The sequence below is a fragment of the Neopsephotus bourkii genome, unplaced genomic scaffold, assembly GCF_033783945.1.
Source record: "Neopsephotus bourkii isolate Nb327-2 ecotype Australia unplaced genomic scaffold, CSIRO-AGI_Nbou_v1 NB_1292, whole genome shotgun sequence".
Lineage (NCBI taxonomy): Eukaryota > Metazoa > Chordata > Aves > Psittaciformes > Psittacidae > Neopsephotus > Neopsephotus bourkii.
In genome coordinates, this window is record NW_026901776.1 from 4,430,284 (window position 1) to 4,451,227 (window position 20,944).

At 36.7% G+C, this 20,944-nt stretch overlaps 1 protein-coding gene across 1 annotated transcript in view; it reads right to left on the reverse strand.

The window, feature by feature from the left end:
- Nucleotides 1-1,450: 1,450 nt before the first annotated feature.
- Nucleotides 1,451-20,944, reverse strand: part of ADSS2 (adenylosuccinate synthase 2) — a 36,213-nt gene continuing 16,719 nt past the window's right edge. The window contains exons 2-13 of the mRNA XM_061365786.1: nucleotides 20,175-20,277; nucleotides 17,662-17,730; nucleotides 16,879-16,929; nucleotides 14,672-14,738; nucleotides 13,427-13,534; nucleotides 13,050-13,131; nucleotides 11,715-11,841; nucleotides 8,912-9,066; nucleotides 8,363-8,487; nucleotides 7,236-7,333; nucleotides 2,998-3,147; nucleotides 1,451-2,227 (exon numbers count right to left, since the gene is read on the reverse strand). Coding sequence (XP_061221770.1) covers nucleotides 2,175-2,227; nucleotides 2,998-3,147; nucleotides 7,236-7,333; nucleotides 8,363-8,487; nucleotides 8,912-9,066; nucleotides 11,715-11,841; nucleotides 13,050-13,131; nucleotides 13,427-13,534; nucleotides 14,672-14,738; nucleotides 16,879-16,929; nucleotides 17,662-17,730; nucleotides 20,175-20,277 — 1,188 coding nt within the window. The 3' untranslated portion in view covers nucleotides 1,451-2,174. The remainder of the gene's footprint in view (nucleotides 2,228-2,997; nucleotides 3,148-7,235; nucleotides 7,334-8,362; nucleotides 8,488-8,911; nucleotides 9,067-11,714; nucleotides 11,842-13,049; nucleotides 13,132-13,426; nucleotides 13,535-14,671; nucleotides 14,739-16,878; nucleotides 16,930-17,661; nucleotides 17,731-20,174; nucleotides 20,278-20,944) is intronic.

Here is a 20,944-nt window from a genome sequence, read left to right on the forward strand (position 1 = left end):
AACCTAAAAAGAAAAGTGGTTTGTACAATGGAGCTACAACAGTGGAAGAATTAAAACAGGCCTTGAACTTGAAGGTGTCTGCCTGGCAGAGGTGAAACAACTACACAGCAAGCCCTCATTTATTCACTCACTGTAGAAGAAAAGCATGTTCTCATTTATTTCCTCGCTCCTTGAGCCAGCTAAGCCCCCAGTCCTTGGGTGGTAGTTTCACTGACAGCACAAATTCCTTTGGTGCCTCCTCCTACAGCTACAGGAAGACAAGAATATTTAGTAATTATTACCTACTGTTCATATTGCAAAGTCAATTCCCTCCATCGCCTAGAAAACAGTAATTATTTTTTCTTCTCCTATATGAGCATTGGAATTGATGTTTCACAGTTATATCCCTCCTTCTGCTCATCAGGGAATTAGGAAGATGTTTCTTCAGTTCAGCTAGGGAGAGATGGTATGGTTCTCTCCTGGACTGCAAGACTGATAGCAAAACTAGACCCTTATCCCCTCCAGAAAAAACTGAGCATGAAGTTGTTTCCTAATGTTGAGGAGAATGATCTTTACTTGTAATGTTGATACGAAGGTCTCTCAGAAGTATTTGCCAATTTTCCAGCATTCTGCAAAATCCTCCTCTTTTCACCTATTACACCCCCTTCTAACTGCTCTGTCACATGCAAACAATTAGATTGAAAATGCTCCTTAAATATTTGGAAAGAGTTTTAAAACATTTCATCCTTTGACCCTCCTGTTCCTTCCCTGTTGATAAGCCATTTTATTTCATGTCAGTTGAGAACATAAACATTGTGCTGAACACCTCAACAGCAGCATCAATCCAAACCTATTTCATTTCAGGCAACATCTGGTTATCTAAGACATTCTCTGAAAGGCCTCTTTTATGTTGCCTTAAAAGTTTATTATATTCACCTGCGTAGCCGAAATCTACTAAACTAAATCCGAAACTACTGTACAAACTTGTTTTTAGGAAAAAAATTATATTTTAAGCAAAAAGGAAGCACATGAATACCACAGTATAGCGAGTAAAAACAAAGTCATCAAAAAATGTGGAAAAGGAGTATGCAATTATTGGGCTGTTGCCAAAAGAAATCGGATTCTTTGGAATATATAATAATGGTTATAAATTAATCCTAGAACATTTCCCAACACTAATAAGCCAAAATATGTCAAATGTCGAGGTGAACGCTTGTTATATTCCCTTTCCCCAAAGCAAATACGTTGAATAGTTTAAATGTTATTTCTGAAGCATCTCCAATTTGTAATTACGAAAGTGTCTCTGCTTTGCCAGCTCTCCAGAGAAAGATCTTCTATTGGCTACACAGAAAGGAATTTAAAAGGGCATCAAAATGTTAGACTTCTCACCAAATATAAATATAACCTCACTTAATTAGGGAAACAGTTTGAGATACGCGCTTGGGAAGAAGAGAAGTAACATTATAAAACATTTAACTCAAAATCAGAATGGTTCTTTAATAATTGCAAACGAACTTTTTACAATATCAGTTTTCCAACATTCTGGGCACACTTCCTGGTAAACACTTGAGTCCTCTGCGAGTTACAAAGAGTAAGCTTTCTGTGTTACACAGCTAAAAAAACCTGGACATTCTTAACAACTTGGCATCACATCTTTTAAAAAAAACAAACAGATCACACAATAATTTAGACAGCATTTATAGCATTATAAAATCAGAACCCCCCTCTTTAATCACTCACAAGAGCAGCCATTAAGAATACAACAGCTGTAGGAATACAAATAATGAGGATGTAAAACTATCTGTGCAAAACTGCATTATTTTTACTGTCTAAAATCTCAGGGAAGTAACACCGCTGAAAGCAGAGAGAGGATAACAAAGTCATGAAAGTAATGCCGCCTTAGATTTTCAAACAGGAATTACATTATGAAGTAGATATTAGGTAAAGAAAAAGAATCCGATGGCACCTTGAACAACAATAACAAGTGTCCTGGAAATTGCAGCTGAACAAGAACTGATACAGGTTCATGTTAGAAGTCTCTTTCAGGAGTAGCAACTGATTTGGGGATATCAACTCTAGCATTTCTTTCCATGCAAAAATCTATCTTTCCAACATCTTTGCTTTGCGGGCTACTAATGCATTTAAGAATGAGCAGTCTTTTGAGGAGTGTGCTTTCTTCCATGCATCTGAAATCTTTAAAACAGCTGGATCATTGATTCCCTGGACTTCCCTACTCCAATCCATTTAACTGCAGGAGAGAAAAGCAAACTTATAGTAAATAATACAAAGCAAGATCGGATTGCATCTTAAAATACAAACTTATCTTCTTAAGCACTTAAGGTTTTAAATACCTTAGCCTGAAGATAAACACAGCATATACCATTAGCACATTAAGAAATTATAACTAAAGCTATTGTCCTTAAAGAAAGAATGCATTCATTGGTAACTTAGAAAAGCAAGAACAGACTTGAATGTCTTGAAGGTGCCATAACAAGTAAGTAAGTTTCCAGATCACAGGAAAAAAAAAATACATAGAAACTGTCATAAAAGTAAAGATATGCATCATCTCCTAACTCCCAGCTTTGGATATAACCACAGGATCATGTTTATTAAGAAGCATTAGAGAAATTGTTAGTTTAGGACCTCTTAACTGTTACATACATTTAATCCAGTTGATATACCAGTGGTCCCACTGACTTTCTAACTGCAGCAGAACTAAACCCCTATTATAACCAATGTGAAAAACACTGAAGTTACTAGAATCTCAGTTGAACAAGAACTACAGTATAAGTCAAAGAAAGAATGCATATTAAAACTTCTGAAATTTTTCAATTCAACTGCAAAAGAGAGAAATAAAAAGAAGTAAGCCAATAACTGTTGGTATCACCAGGTACATCAGCGTAAGCATAGCTACAAACTCGTTTTCAGTATTCTGTATGTTCATTAGGACAAAGTAAAAGGTAGGTTTCATGGAGCAGGAAAAAAAACCAAACCACCACCAAAACCCTTTTTACTCACCAGGAACACCCAACTCCATTTCTATGAAGCGAACGTAGTTCTGTGCATTTACAGGCAGCTCGTCAAACGTCCTCGCGTTTGATATGTCTGTATCCCATCCTGGGAGTGTCTCATACTGAACCTCTACTTTATTTAAGACTTCCTGGTTGGCTGAGAAGCAAACAGGAACAAAAACCGTTATGTCCACAAAGTTCACATATTTTCTAAACATCTAACTGTAAAGCTTTTTATTCTTTTCTTATACAAAAAAGGTTTACTTATAAGATAATACCACAACTGAAGGTATTGAAATGCCCTTTTTTGTTAATGTGTGCAGAGGGGAAAAAAAATAATAAATCCAGTAACTGCCTGGACTTCAGACTTCCAGGACCTACATTCACATGCATGTATTTTGCTCAAACCACAGTCTTTTCAGTTCAGAAAACAACTTTTCAGGAAAAGCACTTCCCCAAAATGTTGATTTACTCCCCCACGCTCTCAAACAAATAACAAACTCCAATTCCCTCTTCATAAGGGAACCTGGTGATGTGAAAGCAAACTTAGCCAAAGGCTTGTAAGTATCAGGCAGTTAAAGCATATTTTAAAATGGCATAGGAGTATACTCTACTAAGCAAACATATTCATAAGATGCAGTTTATACAGAGTAGACTTCTGATGCTTACAGACCTTTTACCCCAAAACTACACAACAGATTTTTCAACCAGTGGAGTCCCATATCAGTATCTCTTCCAGTTACTTCTCAGAATAGAAGCAATGAGTATATTCCATTTTGTGTTTCATACAGTAACTTGCTACAGTGCTGTCCACTAACTTTGAATCCTGTGATGATTTCAATTACTGGAAAAGATGCACACAGTTCTGGAACTGAATCATTCCAGTAATTACCTGAACATTAATCTTGGAATGACACTAGGCAGTGAAACAGAAGCCTTAAGCCTGACAACGGACAAAATATATTTATAACAAATAATGGAAGGTGTCACACATTCTTGCCTTTCTGAAAAAGACAGCGTTCTGCTGAAAGCACTGTAATTAATGTTATGTAGTCTCCACATCTCGGATCAAGTCACTCCCGCAAAGGCAGCTAATCAACCTGAGTAAGGGGTTTAGGTGCAAGAGGCACAGTAGAGGTGCAAATATGAAACCACAGCTAATCCCTGCAGAGTGTGTGTGTAGCCAACAAACTGATGCCCAGCATATTGAATATTTTGTCCTGGAGCAATAGCAACGCTGTAAGGAGAGCCTCTATGAACTAGGCATTTTGAGTAAAGCCGAAAGAGGACTATGCGCTATTGACTTCAAAGCCTGTAACAGTGAGAAAATTCACTATTTTTGGACTAAAATGTTCACAGGTTAAGGCAAATGCTCCTGCATCAATATTTTTTGCAATTAGGACAGACAGGCATATTAAGGATGTTGGGTGCAGAGGCCAAGGATAAGTGTTCACTTTAACACCATCGACAACTGAGGTGGTGTCTGCTGTCCAGGCGATGTCTAAAATAGAACAGCTATATTCAAAGTGCAAAACCACAAACTAATGTCTGGGCAATGCAGATGATCTTGAATAAGACTCTAGCCTCCCTCCTTCTGAAGAGCGAAAGTGATCTCAGAAGACCACAGTCATTTTTACTTTGCAACCTTCCTGATAAGGCTAGCTAAGAGACAGCTGAAAGCACTCAGGACTGAATGGTCTCATCTTGTCTACAATCTTCCATTACTCTGAATTAGCTCAATTCCTTACCTCCCCAAAAGAGAGGAAGAAAAAGAAGGGACAAATTTCTTGATGTTTCAAATGATTCTCTCATTTTGCTCCATCAAGTGTGACAAAAGATGATGTGAGGTAAAGATATGCCATAAACTGGTCTCAGTGTAACAACAGATGTATTCACCATCTAGATTTCTCCCAGTTCTTCCATTAGGGGATTTATCTTTCAGGCTTTCTGGAATATTCCTTATTAACAGCTGAATTAGATAATGAAGAGAACAGATATAATGATATCTTGCAGTCTGGCACTGTAATTTCTAAAGGGAATGATGTGCTGTTATTACTTCCAACTCAAAAAGAATACCTGAAATTTGGAATCTGTAAGAGAAAGATTCTCCGTCAATTTCCAGAAACTGAACATAAGAATAGTTACATAGGTTAGACCAAAGGTGCCTCTAGAACAGTGTCCTAGCTCTTTAATCTACAGTGGATGCTCAGAGAAAGAACACAAGAGAAAAAAAAGCTTTCCAAAATAGCTTCCCTGTTTCCTAAGGATCTGTGTTTTTTCTGTCTGTCCATGCTGAGGTCAGCTGATGCCTGAACTTAGACAGGAGGCATGAGCAGAACTAGACCATGGCTTTCACATTCCTTCCAAACTCATCAGCTCAGAGCTAGCAGGGACTTTCACCTTTCATAACCTCCTATGACTGAACAGAAATGGAGATATCTGCCAGCTCCCTAGCAAAAGACTGCAGCCTCAATGATACAAACTGAAGTCAGCTGTAGATTTACAAGACATTTTCAGTTCTTAACAGGAGATTATGAAATGCCCACAGAAATCTAAGCTAAAAAAAATAAAACCAAAACCAAACAAAACCACAAAAACCAAACCAAACAACAACAACAACAAAAAACCAAAATGCAACAACAACAAAAAAACAAACAAACAACAAACATGGAGTTGTAACAAGATTCTGATCCCATCAGAGAGACTCAATGAAAAATCACTGAAGTCTTAATACTGGAAAATATGGCCACCTGTTTGCACCATCTTTAACAATGGACTGCCAGACAAGGTCCTCCTGGCTTGGGAACAAGACAATCCAAAGAGCCCTCAGGTTAGATGACAAGGCTATAGATGAAGCATTTACTGAGTAATTCTCAACTGAAATACACCATCTCCATTATGTTCAAAGGCCATCTAAAGCACACATAAATTTTCTTAACATTTTGATAAGGGTATCAATCAGGAAATATCTCAGTCTTAAAATGGGAAAAGCACTCCCTGGTTTAGTGCAAGATGAGTACTAAATTTCCTGAATAAAAGGTCATGCCATGTCACTCTGTATGCATTCAAACTGTACCTGACACATTTGTTTGAAGATACTGAAGAGTAAACCATTTCAGAACTCTCCCAAGCACATGGAGGTTTTTTTGTTAATTCCTTATGAATTCCTCTAACAGACATGTGCTATTTACAAAGACTGCTGGCAGGTCATCGCTGCTCCTTTGCACATAATTACACCTTTATTTTACATAAATCCTGTTGTGAGCTGTATCCGATTACTACAGCTGATCTCCTCACCCACAAAAAGTTCTCTACTGATGATATCGTATGAAAATTTGTAACCTGTGACCAACCAACCTCAAACCCTGAGGTAACAGTTAGAATGGAAACCAGCACCCATGCACACACTGGAAAAATCAGAAAGCCCAATCCTTAGTATGTTAGTTAATGCTCTTTTTTATCCTGGAGTACCTCTATTACAGCAAACTGAAAATCCATGAAAACAGTGTTTTGTGACATTTGAATACTTTAATATGCAGGTACATTTTTCAGGTAAAAATGATCAGTAAAATGACCATTGCCCTCCTCAGGAGTTATAGTTTCTGTCATGCTAAGCTGAGGTATGTCAGTCCTGCATTAGAAAGTAGTCTTGCTTTCATCTAAACTAACTGCTCATTTCCTCCTCCACCCCTCTTTCCTCTTTTCTATTGCATAGGTATAACGAGTTTTTGGCTGCTTTGTGAGCCATTAAAGGAAACTGAACTGTCAGAAAAATAACCCAAGGAGAGAAAAACCTGGCTTTTCAACTGGATCAGAACTCTCATGTGGTTCACCACACACACACTTAAATGAAGACTTGTTCTGCTAGAAGAGGGGATGAATACAATAGTGGGAATAAGACACTGGGACACTGGATTTAGAGTGTGAAATAAGCTTCCAAATTAGCTTGAAGGTAATGCAGGCTGTATTAAAAGAAACGGATAAAACCATAACAATATTTACGTTTAAGAAGCTTTAGATAGCACTTTGCATCTTTTAGTAGACAAATAACAAGACTTGGTACAGGTGTCTTTTAGGGTGAGAGTACAGGTGTGTGGTACAGGGTGTTTTCTGGTGCATCTGGGAAAACTTTAATGGCTTGATGATGAAGAAACACATTCCTGCTATAAATTTTACAAGACAAATGCATTTAAGTATCAGATTACATTTCACCAAAATCTAAAATAGTTAAACAAGCAGTCTTACCAGGAAAATGAGGTATGATTTCACCATCTAGTTTGTATGCAACACCAATTTTGATTTCTGGAAATACATCCAAGATATCCAATTTGGTAAGTGCCAATCTATAAAGAAACATTACTCCGTTAAAGAAGTTCAACAGCTTTCAACTCTCATTACACTGTAAAAATACCAAAAGAAAAACTGGTTCCTGCACATTCCAATAAACTCCCTTTCCCTAGAAAAACAGCTTGTTTGGCATTAATCACTTTATCTGGTGTGACTTTAAAAAAGGGAAAAACAAAAGAAAGAAGAAAACTTGTAAGCAGCCTTCTTGTTTAATCTAGTCCTTAGATCTAAATGGCAAAATGACTGGTCTATAGCTTTAAGTGTTAGAATTTTAACTGAACAGAGTGCTGCCAAGATACTTGATGACCAGTCATTTGAGATGGTTTCATAGCATGATGCCTGTTGATGTCTGTTCCTGTGCTCTGCCAAATGTTCCTATCCTACAGTGAAGGCAGCAAAATAAACACTGGCTCTGTAAATACCTGGCTGCATCCTATTTTAAATAAAAAATACAAAGGACAAGAAAAACACAGTTAGGTAAAGCATGCATTTACAGTCTGATCTACTAGAAATTTCATACTGGTTTTGTTTCAGACATGTATTTTTCATTGTAATTAAAATCTCAAATTCATATCCAAATATTCTGTTTCCAAACACATACAGCTGAAGATACTGATAGGTTCCCATCTGTCTTACTTTGAAAACAAACTAACCCTAACCCCACAAATGACATCAGGTTTTAAGGCCCTTGCAAAGCATTTCGTTTGGTGGGTGGCAGAGGCTGGGGTCACTTGAAGCTTTAAGTACTAAGATCTGTAGGGGCTTCTTGGATCACTTTAAGTAGGAAATAATGATGTACTACAAGTAAAAGGAAAGAAGAATTTACAGATATGAAAATGTCAAATATAAAAACATTTAATACCAGGAAAAATTAGGGACAGTTAATTTATCAAAATATCAAAACAATCAACAAATCAACACTAACAGTCTGAATGTGACTAGCCAGGCTATCTACCATTTACAGTAATCTGTAGCATTTTATTATTTTATGTCAAGTTACCAGCAAAGGTATCAAAATAACTCACGCAGTAAATCCATTAATCATGTAGGCATATCGGAGTAACACAAGGTCCAGCCAGCCACATCTTCTCTTTCTACCAGTGGTAACACCAAACTCTTTACCTCTTGCTTGCAGCAACTCTCCAATTTCCTAACAAAGAGTAATACAACTACATGAGCTTTTTTGAAATTAGTATTTGCAATACATGATGCAGGTGTACACTTACATTTTACAATAGTGTAAATTACTTTTAAAGTTCTTCCCCAATTTTTTCACAAAGTTGTCCACTGCGATGAAAACAAGAAATACAAAACGCTACTTCTAATTCAATAACATGCTATTTGAGCCAATCTCTCAAAGTTTGTTCCCGCTCCAGCTTTCTATTCTACAAGAAGGTCTGAGAAAATGGCAATCAGATTTGGCAGTCCTGTAAACTCAGTCTAGAATCACAAGAGCAAGACATCCAAGTACACCACCATCTACTTGCATTTAACCAGTAACACTGACTTAACAGATAGACACACCAAGTTATTTCACCCAGTTATAAGCCACAGCCAGGGCTGATACTACTCACATTATCTTGTTCTGTAGGAAAGGCACCAATTCCAACTCTTGTTGTATATGCTTTCACAACTCCATACACTTCCCCAACATTCTGTGGTGGCATGCCCAGGCCTGTACACACACCTCCAACTGTACAGTTTGATGAAGTCACAAAAGGGTATGTGCCTATTAAAACAAAACAGATTTTTAAAACTTACTAAAATACTGTTTTTAAACTCTTTTGGGGTTTTGGCTTTGGTTTGTTCATCAGGTGGGTTTTTTTCAAGTATATCTAACCTGATACAGAGCAGTACTTGCAGTGCACTTACCTGAACACTAGAAAAACAAAACACACAATAAATGTATTTTGCAGTCAAGAACATATTTAACCATCTCTTAGCTCTGTAGGTACACTGTCTGATTCTTCTTTATTGAAAAAGGTAGAAATACTTCCACTTACTTCAACTGGTACAGAGGCCAGAAGTTGACTGCATAGCTATTCTGAATAAACTGGTCAGCATATTATCAGGATAAGAAATTGTAAAGAAACGTGTAATTCTAAAAAGAACCATTTTGATTATACAATCAAGTAAAAAAAGTAGTGCTTTGGTTTTGGGTTTTTTTCCCTTCTTTTATATACCTATATATTTATTTTTCTGTAAATAAATGATTCCTGAAATATAGTCTAGTTCATTAGTAGTGAGCTTGTCTCTAGTTCCATATTCAGCCCTCATGTAATAAGCAGCCTGGATGGCAAAGAGAAAAGAGTTAAACATCTCAAAAACCTTAGGAATACACTTTTTTAAAAGTATTTTTTTCTTAAAATGAAATAATAAAAAAAAAAGATGTTTTTTTAAGTAAAAGTAGGGGGTTTTCTTTATGCCAGTCCTTGGTTGCATTGAATTGCTTCAGCCACGAAGTAAGTGCATGTAAATCAGAAAGTCTACCTTATGTTTCAGACTTTCTTTTGGTATAAGAGTCAGGGATGGGTGAATAAGGAACAGCCAAGACAAAAGGAACTAAAAGCAATACAGACAACTTTAAAAGGTAAACATTTTTCAAAGACTCTTCAGTGAGGTTTTGCTGACTAGCTTCAGGTATCTCTAGCTTATCTCAAATCTCTCAAGAGAAAAAACACAGGCTTAGAGGTGATACCTAACAGCAGTTTGCAAACCCTAATTAGTCTTTATCTTTCTCAGGACACAGTAGTTGAGCTTTTCTTTACAGCTAAATACAGCTAGTGAATGTCAGAGTCAGTAAAACAACTCTTGCCCATTTTCAGCACTCAGCCTGGTATACTGATGTTTGTCCAACCCTAAGGATCCTGTGATTCTGTGTTTATCCTCACTAAGTGTTAAAAACCACAAAAGATCACACTCACCCACCACACCTACAGCCTCAGATACACCCACATGGGGCTTCCTTACTCCAGAGAAGCTGGATGGGCTGCAAGGCTGGGTGGAGGCTTATCATCTTCACTGCCAACAGGCACGCATTCATAAAAGCCACTTCAGTGCAAAGGCTTCTGTGCACTAATGCACAGGAAACAGCCTCATTCAGAATGATCAATAATCAAATTTGGCATTGTTAATTTTTTTGGCAAGGACATTTCTATTATTATCCCATGTGTCTACTCCACTGGTAATTATCTGCCTAAAGAGAGCAAATATTCTGTGTGTGTCTCACAGCACATGCAGGAGAAAATAAGTGACCCAAACAACACTATGCATATAGTAGACGTACCTGATGGGTTTCAGACCGTTTTCTATACTTGTATCAAATCTAAAACTCTCACTACTTACAAAAAACATCCTCCCCTACAGTTTTTTGCAAATATCTCACTTTGGCATCAAGTATTTCCCTGTGACAGAGAAGACTTCTTTTTTTACTTACTAAAAAAGGAAGTTTCTTCCAATACTCGAAAACTTGGTACTCACAGTGACTAGTTTTAAACTTATCTTCCTCTTAAAAGAGGACGTATTCAAACTCTGTGTTTGAAAATGCCCTATTATGAGAACTCCAATCAGTTGACAGCAGAGTGCATGCCAGTGTTGTACTTGTTTGACAGTAGTCCTTACAGGCTTCAATTTCAGGCTTAAGCATCTTTACAACAATAAAATAATGATCTGCTAACACGGCTAGTGAAACTGCAGAAAAACATGACAAAATGCAGGACGCCATCATACTGGCTGCTTATGTATACACAGAGGTATAATAATTTATCTGTCCTTAGAATACAGTAACAATCCTATTTAAAAACCCTGCTTCTATCAAGAGGCTTCTAAATTTATCATTGAAATCACAGTATTTTAGAAAAAAATGCACCATTTATAATTTCAAATTTATTGGGATAATCTTTTCACTCTTGCCTCATTAGCAATCCAGATTCCTTACATCATGAAAAAGTGAAAAATGTTACATAAAGGGGTTAAAAAAACCCTCTACAAGCTGATTCTTCAAAAGTCAGCAAGTATTTCGTATATATACTCTGCCTCTCAAAGCTCTCCATTTTTCTTAAGTATTTTCCATAGATGTATACTGTAACTGTGAGTTATTTCATACAAAACTTACAGACACTGAAGTAACAGTACGCTACTTAAGAAAAGTCACCCAATCTTTACTGTCATTCAAATAGTTAATATTGGGAGAGTCTAAAGCTTTTTGAAAGAATGAAAAATTCCTCCCTAAATATTTGCTAGTCATAGAGAGTACTATTCTTCAAAAATATAAACCCCTTCTGCAGTAAGAACAGCTACGCACAAAATAATTTCTAGTGTTCCCCTTTCACAACATAAGTATATAGCAACATGTTTTTCAATAAAGGTTATACCTACCAAAATCTATGTCCAGCAGTGCTGCATTTGCACCTTCTACTAGTATCTTCTTTGGTGGTCCGTGTAAAGCCTCATACATGAAATAAACACCATCCTTCACCATTGGTTTTATTTTTTCCATGAAGCCCTGGATAATACAAAACCCAATTGCACAGTGTAATTTCATTATGATAAAACCAGCCAGAGTACAAGTGTTATTGCTCCCTCATAACAATGCTCTTACTCCTTTTGAAAAGGAAAAGAAAACGAAGAAATGCTAAATATGCCATTACATGTGAACCGAGTAAGGAAGAATTTACATATTTATGCTCCTCCTAGGAGGAAAGAAAGAAAGAAAGAAAAGGGGGGAGAGGAAAAAAAAAAAGAGGAGGAAAAAAGAAAGAAAAAAATAACAAAGTAAAATTAAAACTTTTGAAATGCTTTAGAAATATTCAAGCTTGAGTATAGTCACAACACTTTATTGTACTTGGTATTTCATTTCCAAGTGTTTGAAATTTCTCCCCAGAAACTAGCATGTAGGAAGTTCTGGCAACCTAAAGCACACAATCGTAAAGCAGCATTAATTTGTGATGTATATATCACATACCTGTATATATATAAACATATATATATATGCACAGGTATGTTTGTAAGTGAAAATAAAAAGTTATTTATTGGAATTTAGGGTCAAATGCCTGAATGCCACCGAGTAGCTGAATGTAAGAAGCCAGGTTAACACTCGGTACACAGCCTTTTTCCCCATAAGAACATATGGAAGTTCTCATTCAAATGATTCACTCCACATGAAATAAAACACTTTGCCATTCAGAATTTAATCAAATGCATTAGCATAAAAGAAATGTTAAGTGCAAAGTAATTTTCCTGAACCTACAATTACATACTATGTTTCCACCCTAACAACAAACTTCAGATATTCTTTAATCTTAATGTGTATTAGGTAAACTATAATGCATTATAAACCATCCAACTCTAACTGGTTTTTAGGTCTATGTATTGACAAAAAATACAACTCCAGTGCAACAGGTATTATTTAAAGTAAGCCAAACATAAGTACTAAGAACTCCCAAGCAAGTGGAAGTCAAAACTAACTCTTCCTATACGAACCTTCTAAAGTTTGTAATATTTGTCTTGAAACCAAGTCTTGACATGCTGCATAAAACAGGGTGAAAAGTGTCTTTAAAGCAAGTAGCAGACTCCTTAAAATTGGTACATACCAGCTTCCCATGTTATATGTTTTAACTCCTCACATAATCATGAATATCAGTCACCAAGAAGTTTACGTGTAAGTAACTGCACACAGTGATTGTATCATTTAACAGACAGAAGCAGGCTTACCTTGAGCTTTTTCAATTCCCCTTCAATATCTATCTCTAAGGTAGGATAAATCGCTTTATACTGATTGGCTAACACTTTGAACCTGGAAGGCAAAAATGCTTCACTGAGGTTTTTTGTTTGTTTTCCTCCTCAAGCCCCCACCAACCTTAGGTTTTACTGGTTACACATCTACAATCACTTGGTGGTAAAACTATTTTCAACAATAAAATATTTTAATAAATATAAATAATTAACAAAATTATAAATAATATTATCTTTGTATTTTAGAATAGATTTTAATCAAAAAGTAACGGCAGTCAGGTGTAACTGCTTATCCAGGATACTACCCAGAAAATGAAAACCATGCTTACAATTGTGCATTACAATACAGAAATTACCTCTCTGAAAATTCATCAAAATCAGCAACAAGATCACACATTCTGAGTCCACTTCGAGCTGCTTTTGAAGAATACACTGGACCAATTCCTTTTTTGGTAGTTCCCAAACTTTCAAAAGATAACAACAGGAATTATTTTGATATAAAACTAAGGTGCTTTTTCTTTAAAGCTAATACATTTTTGGCATAAAATGAAATGTTACACATACTGGCCAATAAACAAAAGAAAACACCATCTATTCTTCCATATATGTATGTATACATGTATGTTCTTTCTGTTTACTCTTTAATTCCTAAAATAACAGGTAATGAGACAGCTGGTACAGTTCAGTCGAGTGTGAAAATGACCCGGTGTAAAAATAATTGACAAGTTATCACTTGACAACAGCCTACATGAAACAAGATATGCCCAAATCAGATACTCTCTTAAAGGTTACTGTCATGGATGATACCTCTTAGACATCTCAGCAAAGACGACTGAACTGCTTTTCATCCACACAGGCAAATTTCCAAGAAGATTCAGTTTACCGATATCTCAGGAGGTTATAGTGATACATGAGTTTCCAGCTGTAGACATGTCACACTGCTCATTCTACCAGCTTTTTCCCCATCCCAACAACTAATGTACTACATGGAAATCACAAGTTAGAAACACAGGTGCTAGTTTCTAGAAGTTTCAAAACCCTCAGAAAGTTAGTAGCAGCATGTAGTAGAAAACGTGAACATTTACATGCACTTCTGACAATCACAGGATTATGGGATGGTTTTGGTTGGAAGGGACCTTAAGGATCACCCAGTTCCAATCCCCCTGCCATGGGCAGGGACTCCTTTCCCTAGACCACACTGCTCAAAGTCCTGTCCAATCTGGCTGGACAATGAAGCCCCAACAAGATACCAAAGTGGTCATATCAGACCTTACAGTTATTTGGAGATGATAATGGGGCCCTCTAATCTTTGTAACCAGAAATATATTTTTACACAAGCAAATACCTCCAGGAAACAAAACATTAGGAAGAAGAAGCCCTTTTTACAAAGGGATTAAGAACCAGGAATTTCTTTGTAAGGCAAAATCCCAAGACACAACCCTTTCATTCAGGATATAATCTTTTGGTAGCCACACTGGAGGTCAGAAGTGTAAGAAATGATCCCTGCTAAAACTCTATGACAAACTATAACAGAAACCCAGTGTAATAAGTCATATGTTTGTACTAAGTCATCCCATGTTTGACAAAATAAAACTACCTACTTTTTTCCTGCTTGTTCTTGCCTCTGTTGTTCTTGGATGCCATCAGCAGCTTGGTGGAAATCAAACACTAAGAAAATAAAAACAGCTTAAGTAGAAAATTTGTGTGAAGGAAATTACGGTATCAGCAATGATTTCTTCAACCAACATTAGCCCTGTTTATCAATGTAGAAAACAAAGTACACACACTGCAGAGGCAAATAAAGTTTTTTCTTCTCTTTTTCAGGTTACACTTTTTCCACAGGAAAGAGTTCTGAAGTTTTGGGGTTTTTTTAAAGTGTTTGTTTGGTAGAATACTTGCAGACTGCGTATACGCTTCCCACAGAATAACTAAGTCATTTCAGCTTTGTAGTGGCCCCAAAGAATGTATGGACAACAGACAGAAAGCATGCAGTTGAAAAAAAAACCCGAAAAACAGGTTACAGTAAAAAGCATCATACTTCTAAAACTTGAATTGGGATCATTACGTTCACATTCTCATTCATTCTACAGATTTCTTAATGACAACATCAATTAAAATACACTTGGAAATACAAAAGCTCCCACTAACTTTCTGTAAACAGAAGTCATCTTTACAAGCCCTAATTATATTAAGGCATTACATATTATTAGTGACAAAGATTATGCCAAGTACGCTTTGCACCAGTTCTTTGGCGTCCATGAATGAAAACAAACCTCAAACCCGGTAAACAAATGACAAGACTCATGTCAAATATAAGCAGGTTGGCAGAAGCCACCTTATTTTCCTTAAGTACTATCTCCCAGAAGTTAAACAACTAGTCTACACATTACACAGGAAAGACTGAAAACTTGCAAGAAACAGACTCATTCAATAGGTACTCTAGTCTCTCTAGAACATGCATGGCATTCTGTCTTCGCCTTACCAATTCATTTTTGTGTTTATTTCCACATGTCCCCATAATTTAAAATACCAAATTAACCCCAGAAGCTTGACCCTGTTTTCAGTTGATCTTCATGTTACAGACTTTCACAGATAGTTAACACCCATTTTAGAGAAGGCATATTTATTGAGACAACATCTCCAAACCATAATCTAAATCGAGGCGTTCTGAAAATTCACTTATGTTAAGAAGTTGAACAATTACAAGTGACAGTCAGTTACTGGCCCTTCTTACTCAGGACCTGTTTTAGCTATGAAAACTTCACAGTATTGCCACTGCAATCTAACCATTGCAGAGCATCCTTCCTAATAATCTAGTCATTTCCAAGTAATTCACCTACAGTGATTCTACTCCCAGGAAGGATTTTAGTAACTTAGGAACAGTCTCTCCACTACCTAAAACCCAGCAGTTACTCCAAACTGAAAACATATTTATTCTGAAATAATATGTCCACTCACTAAGCTATTTCAATTTGTTCTTTAATTACAAACCCTTTTTTTTCCAGCGTTATAAGCTTTTAGCTGAGAAAGACCTGAAATGTTTGCATCTTCAGAAGATGACTACCAGACCAGCAATAAGCCCATTTCCTAATATAAGCAGTTACCTAACTATTAAGTTACAATATCTAAAGATCTAATTTAAAGGATGAATTTATGTAATAAACGTGTCCTAGGAGTGATAAAGGAAGAGCCTCTGGAGCTCTGTGTTGGTGGTTTGACTCCAGGCTCTAACTGTAGAATTTCCTGGAACACAGGCTGGAGCCAACACTAGTGACGAGCTCCCTGCAGGAGGGCAGCAGCTATGCTCTCCTTCCCTATAGAGTCCTTCCCATAAACTCTCCTTTCTTAAGTATGTGGCAATTTACTTGGTAGGGAGCCGGTTAGTTTTGAAGCCATGCCCAGACACATGGTTTCCCAGCAGAAAAGTTGCTGTAAGCAATGCTGCTACACCAGAGAGGTAAATGAATCCTTCAGTCAACTAACTTCTGAACTGCTTCTTGACTACTCTGCATCTCTAATCATTAGTTTGGAAAATGAACCTGCTTCCCTGACTCAGTTATGCTTATGGAATAGGATTAAACAGTCATTAGAATATAAACCTGGGAGGGTCCCAAGTGGTGAATTATTCTTCTCTAGGATCTTCAATAAACCAAAGCAGCATATGGAGACTTAATCCAAAGAAAGTACATACCTATATAAAGAGATGGCTAAAAACTGTCATGCTTTTATTGCCATGGAAAGGCCAGAGGAAACAAAGATTAACAAAAACACAAATCAACAAAAAAACAAACCACAGACAGGAACTTACCAATGTGAGCTCTGTCAGAAATTATTAGTCTCTTTTCCCAGCCTTCTAGCCCTTAGAACACAAAATTAAATAGTTCAAATGAGTTCATTTTTGTCTTCTGATGTGTAAAGGATTAAATACTTCTCATGTTTAATCTTCAGTCAATCTATTTAAAGATTGAGCAATCACATCCCAGAGAAAAAAAAAAAAGGACATTTCAGTAATTAAAACTTGGCATTAGCCTATAAAGCTGAAAGTCAGGTTTATTCTGAGAGAGGACTCTAGCTATTCTAGCTAGTACTTCCTCAATTTCAGTAATCAGCTAACAGCCTGTTGGTTTTTTAGTCATCTAGACTACTGATTTACCTCAGTTCTAGTAGGCTGCTGCCAAGCACGGCCATAGACATGACAGAAAGCATCTAAAAACCAAGTTCTGAATGAAGAAGTGATTACCACAGCACTTGTTTACATTAATACGAACCAAACTGTACACGAAGGTAAAGAGGTAAACCGACTATGAACGGGTGACACTGTTCATATAACACTTCAACAAGTTGTTTCACTTCTAAATTCACTGTTTTAAGAAAAGAAAAACGTCTGCAGATAATGCATATTTAGAACATGTTCTCTTCTGAAACTGTAGAGCAACTCCTTCTGTCTTCCCATGAGGGCCCCTCCACAGCAGCTGAATGGAGTTCTGGGAAAACACACTGTACGTAACCTCTGCAGAGGCATCCTCTACCTAAATCTTTTGAGGAGGAGCCCATGAACTCTTTTAAGAGTAGTATCTTAAAATTTTCTCACCTTTTCCTTTCTTTAAGTTTTTTTCAGCTTCTTCAAAGAGTCCTGGCAAATGAATTACGACACCATTTCCTGAAGAAAACCATTAACAACATTTATCAAATCATGTTGAGCATGAACGAAGATATTCCAAAGAATTCAAAGACACTTCAGGTTCTGTATGCAGAGTATTTTATTTACATTTTTAAACTTTCAAGACACTGCAATTTTTACTCTTAGGAATTTATAAAAGACTGATTTAACCTCAACTGTGTATTTTTAACTACCTGCATTTAATCTTTTTAATAAACTCAACAAACTTTCCATTTAGATCAGGACAAACAGTAACAGCGTTGTAGGACAGTCCAGAATGCAGATTCCTCTTCCTCATAATCTAAAATTAACTTCCCTCTTTGTACTTCATTTTAATAACCCTATTGTGTTTTCAAAAGCTTAGCACATTTCTATCATCATTATAAACACTAGCATCCCCTCAGGCACTCTTCTGCTGTAAATAGACACAGACTATTCCGTATATAGAGTTGGGGTTGTTAACAGCCTAGCAAAAATAAGAGGAAAAAAATGGGTTTGCCTAAAAACCAAGCTTGCTTTCCTACAGCTGTCACACTGCTTAGAAAAAAAAAGGTTATACAGTCAACTAGCTTTTACAATTAAACTAGCATTACTGATGCCAAAGGAGCATTTCCATATCACGAAACTAAACCATCTTAAAGGCAAGCCAAACTCTGTAGATCCAAAATTATTAGCGTAACAACATCTAGCTGAAGAATGAAAGGACCTGCCATTTGAAACTGCTGCCATACTGCTTAAAATGCTTTTATGCATGTGGAATTAAGACCAAAATACACAGTATTTTAGTCTTCTTCTATGGACTGTAAGCTTCATGGTACAGTCCTGCTCAACAGTAATAATCTATTATAATAGAAGTATAATAGGGAACCTATAAATCCTTTCCCTAAGTGGAATCCTAAGCCAGATAATTTATTTTTTTTTTCCAAAAGAGAGTTTAAACAAGGCAGACCTAAAGGAAGCTAGAACAACAAACTTCAAAACAGACAAATCCAAGAGATTGCAAATACAGACAAGAGTATTTGTAAAAAGCTCTCTCCTGCCTACTGTACTTTTAAAGGATGAGGTCTCTCCTACTCAGCTCTGAGTTCACTGAACAAAACACGGCAAATGGGAATCCTCTTTTTACTGATTAAGAGCAATAACCTATTAAAGAAACATACTACAGTAACACATCAAAAGAGACTACTACAGTCATCTGCCACAGACCTCAAAACTAAAAGTAATTCAGATGCCAACCTCCCCTTCATCAAAGGGAATATATTTACATGCCCAACAGTTCAATTTCTGTACAAGTATTAGGCAACTCAAGTTGATCCAAAACTATCCCACTACCAAGTCACGAGAAAAGAGGCAAGTAAGGAGTTAAAGCTGACTGTAAGTATACAGTCACTACAAGGTGGACCCAAGAATTCATCAAGTACTGTTTATGAATCAAGGAAGTAGTGACAGAGGCTCTTTAGTTGCTATGCTATTTAGCAAACTGTCAATGACAAATTACTCCCGGTACACATACGAAGCTGAGGCAAGACTATGGGTTCAGAGCAATCAGATATCAAGAAGAAATAACAGGAAGAGCATGACAATAAAGTCCTGATTTGGAGAAGTACATTATGTAAGGGACAGGAGTTCTGGGTATCAGAAAAGCAGGATGAAGTCCTGATAGGTTGCAGCCCTTCAGTGACCCAGAGACTCACCTGATATGCAAACAAGCACATACATTGTTATAACATTGTGTAGACATGGTTTATATTTACTTTCATTTTCAGAAGAAAATTTTGAGGGCTACACAGCACAAGTACAAACAAAAATCCCCCCCCCCAAAAAACCAACCAACCAAACAACAACAACAAAAAAACAAACACAAAACCACATAAGATTTGAAACAGGATATCATGAGAGGGAGGTAGGTAAGTAGGCTTGTAGGGGCAGCAGACAGGACAACCTAAACCTCCTTTTCGTATCACAGATCCTGACAACAAGTACTACCACTGCCTTCAACCTTCTAACAGACTCTCCCGAAAGGACTTCTTGGTTAAGAACTACATAGTGTAGTCTTTTTTTGAGCATTCATTTGACAACCTAATGGGAAAGGGAGGAAAGTTCTGTTTCAAATAGTACTTGGAGTTACATAGCAGGGCTGAAGATTAAAAGAGAAGGGAGGAATTCTGAGAATAAAAGAAATAACTGGTGGAGAAAATAAGAGGGAATGGGAGAATAAAGATAACACTGGGCAGGTATCTGTATACAGTGATAGGGCAGGTAAAAAGAAACCTCTGTAATCTGAACTTCACAACTGAGTTAAGGCAGTATTAAGATAGTAGAGCAGTTCAGGTCAATGACAATTTGAGGTAGAAAAAAATAGTCCTTATCCTGTAATTCTTCCAATATGTCAGAAGTCTGTTAACTACAGTGTTGGCTATTGTTTTTAGAGATATCTCACTTACCAATGAATGCAGTGACTTTTGGATTGATGATGCCACTTGGCAGAAGATGAAAGTCATACTCCACAGAATCCACAACAACTGTATGTCCTGCATTATTGCCTCCCTAAGGAAAAAAAGATAAAAAAGGAAAAAAAATTGTGTTGTTAATTTCTGATATTAAAGACAAATGAAAAAACTTCTCAGTATAGAAATGGAATAAACTGGTTACAGCTCCAATTCTGTAGCTTTCACTTTTGTTATTGACAAAAGATCTTTCACAGTTCTCCCAGAAAACCAGCTCAACTTGTTTTGTCAAACTCAACAATTTCAACATCAATATTATCCGTCATATAGACTTTGGACATTATTTTGGTTCATAAAAAGTACAAAAGGTTGGAGTAAGATTAAAATGTTTCTAAAAATTCTCAGAAGCATAAACAGTCTAGAACAAGCAAACATTTCTAAAAGCCATCGTCAGTTTTACTAGCTTCCTATTAGTTACGGAGAGTAAATATTAAAAGTCTCAGCAAAAAAAAACACAACACACCCAAACCACTAGCTATTGGGAAAGGTAAGTCTAGCTGTTTGGCAACATGCTGGCTTGTTATTCTGAATTCTGGATTGGGACTTTTGAGTGTTTTTCTGGCTAACATCCAGCAAAGCCAACTTGCTCATTCTATACCTCCTCACCAAAGAGAGGTCTGTAGTAGTACAAGTCACTTATATCTGTAACGTGGTGTTAAGGATTAAATCTAGAGGCAACTAAGACGATTGTGGTTTCGTAAGTCACA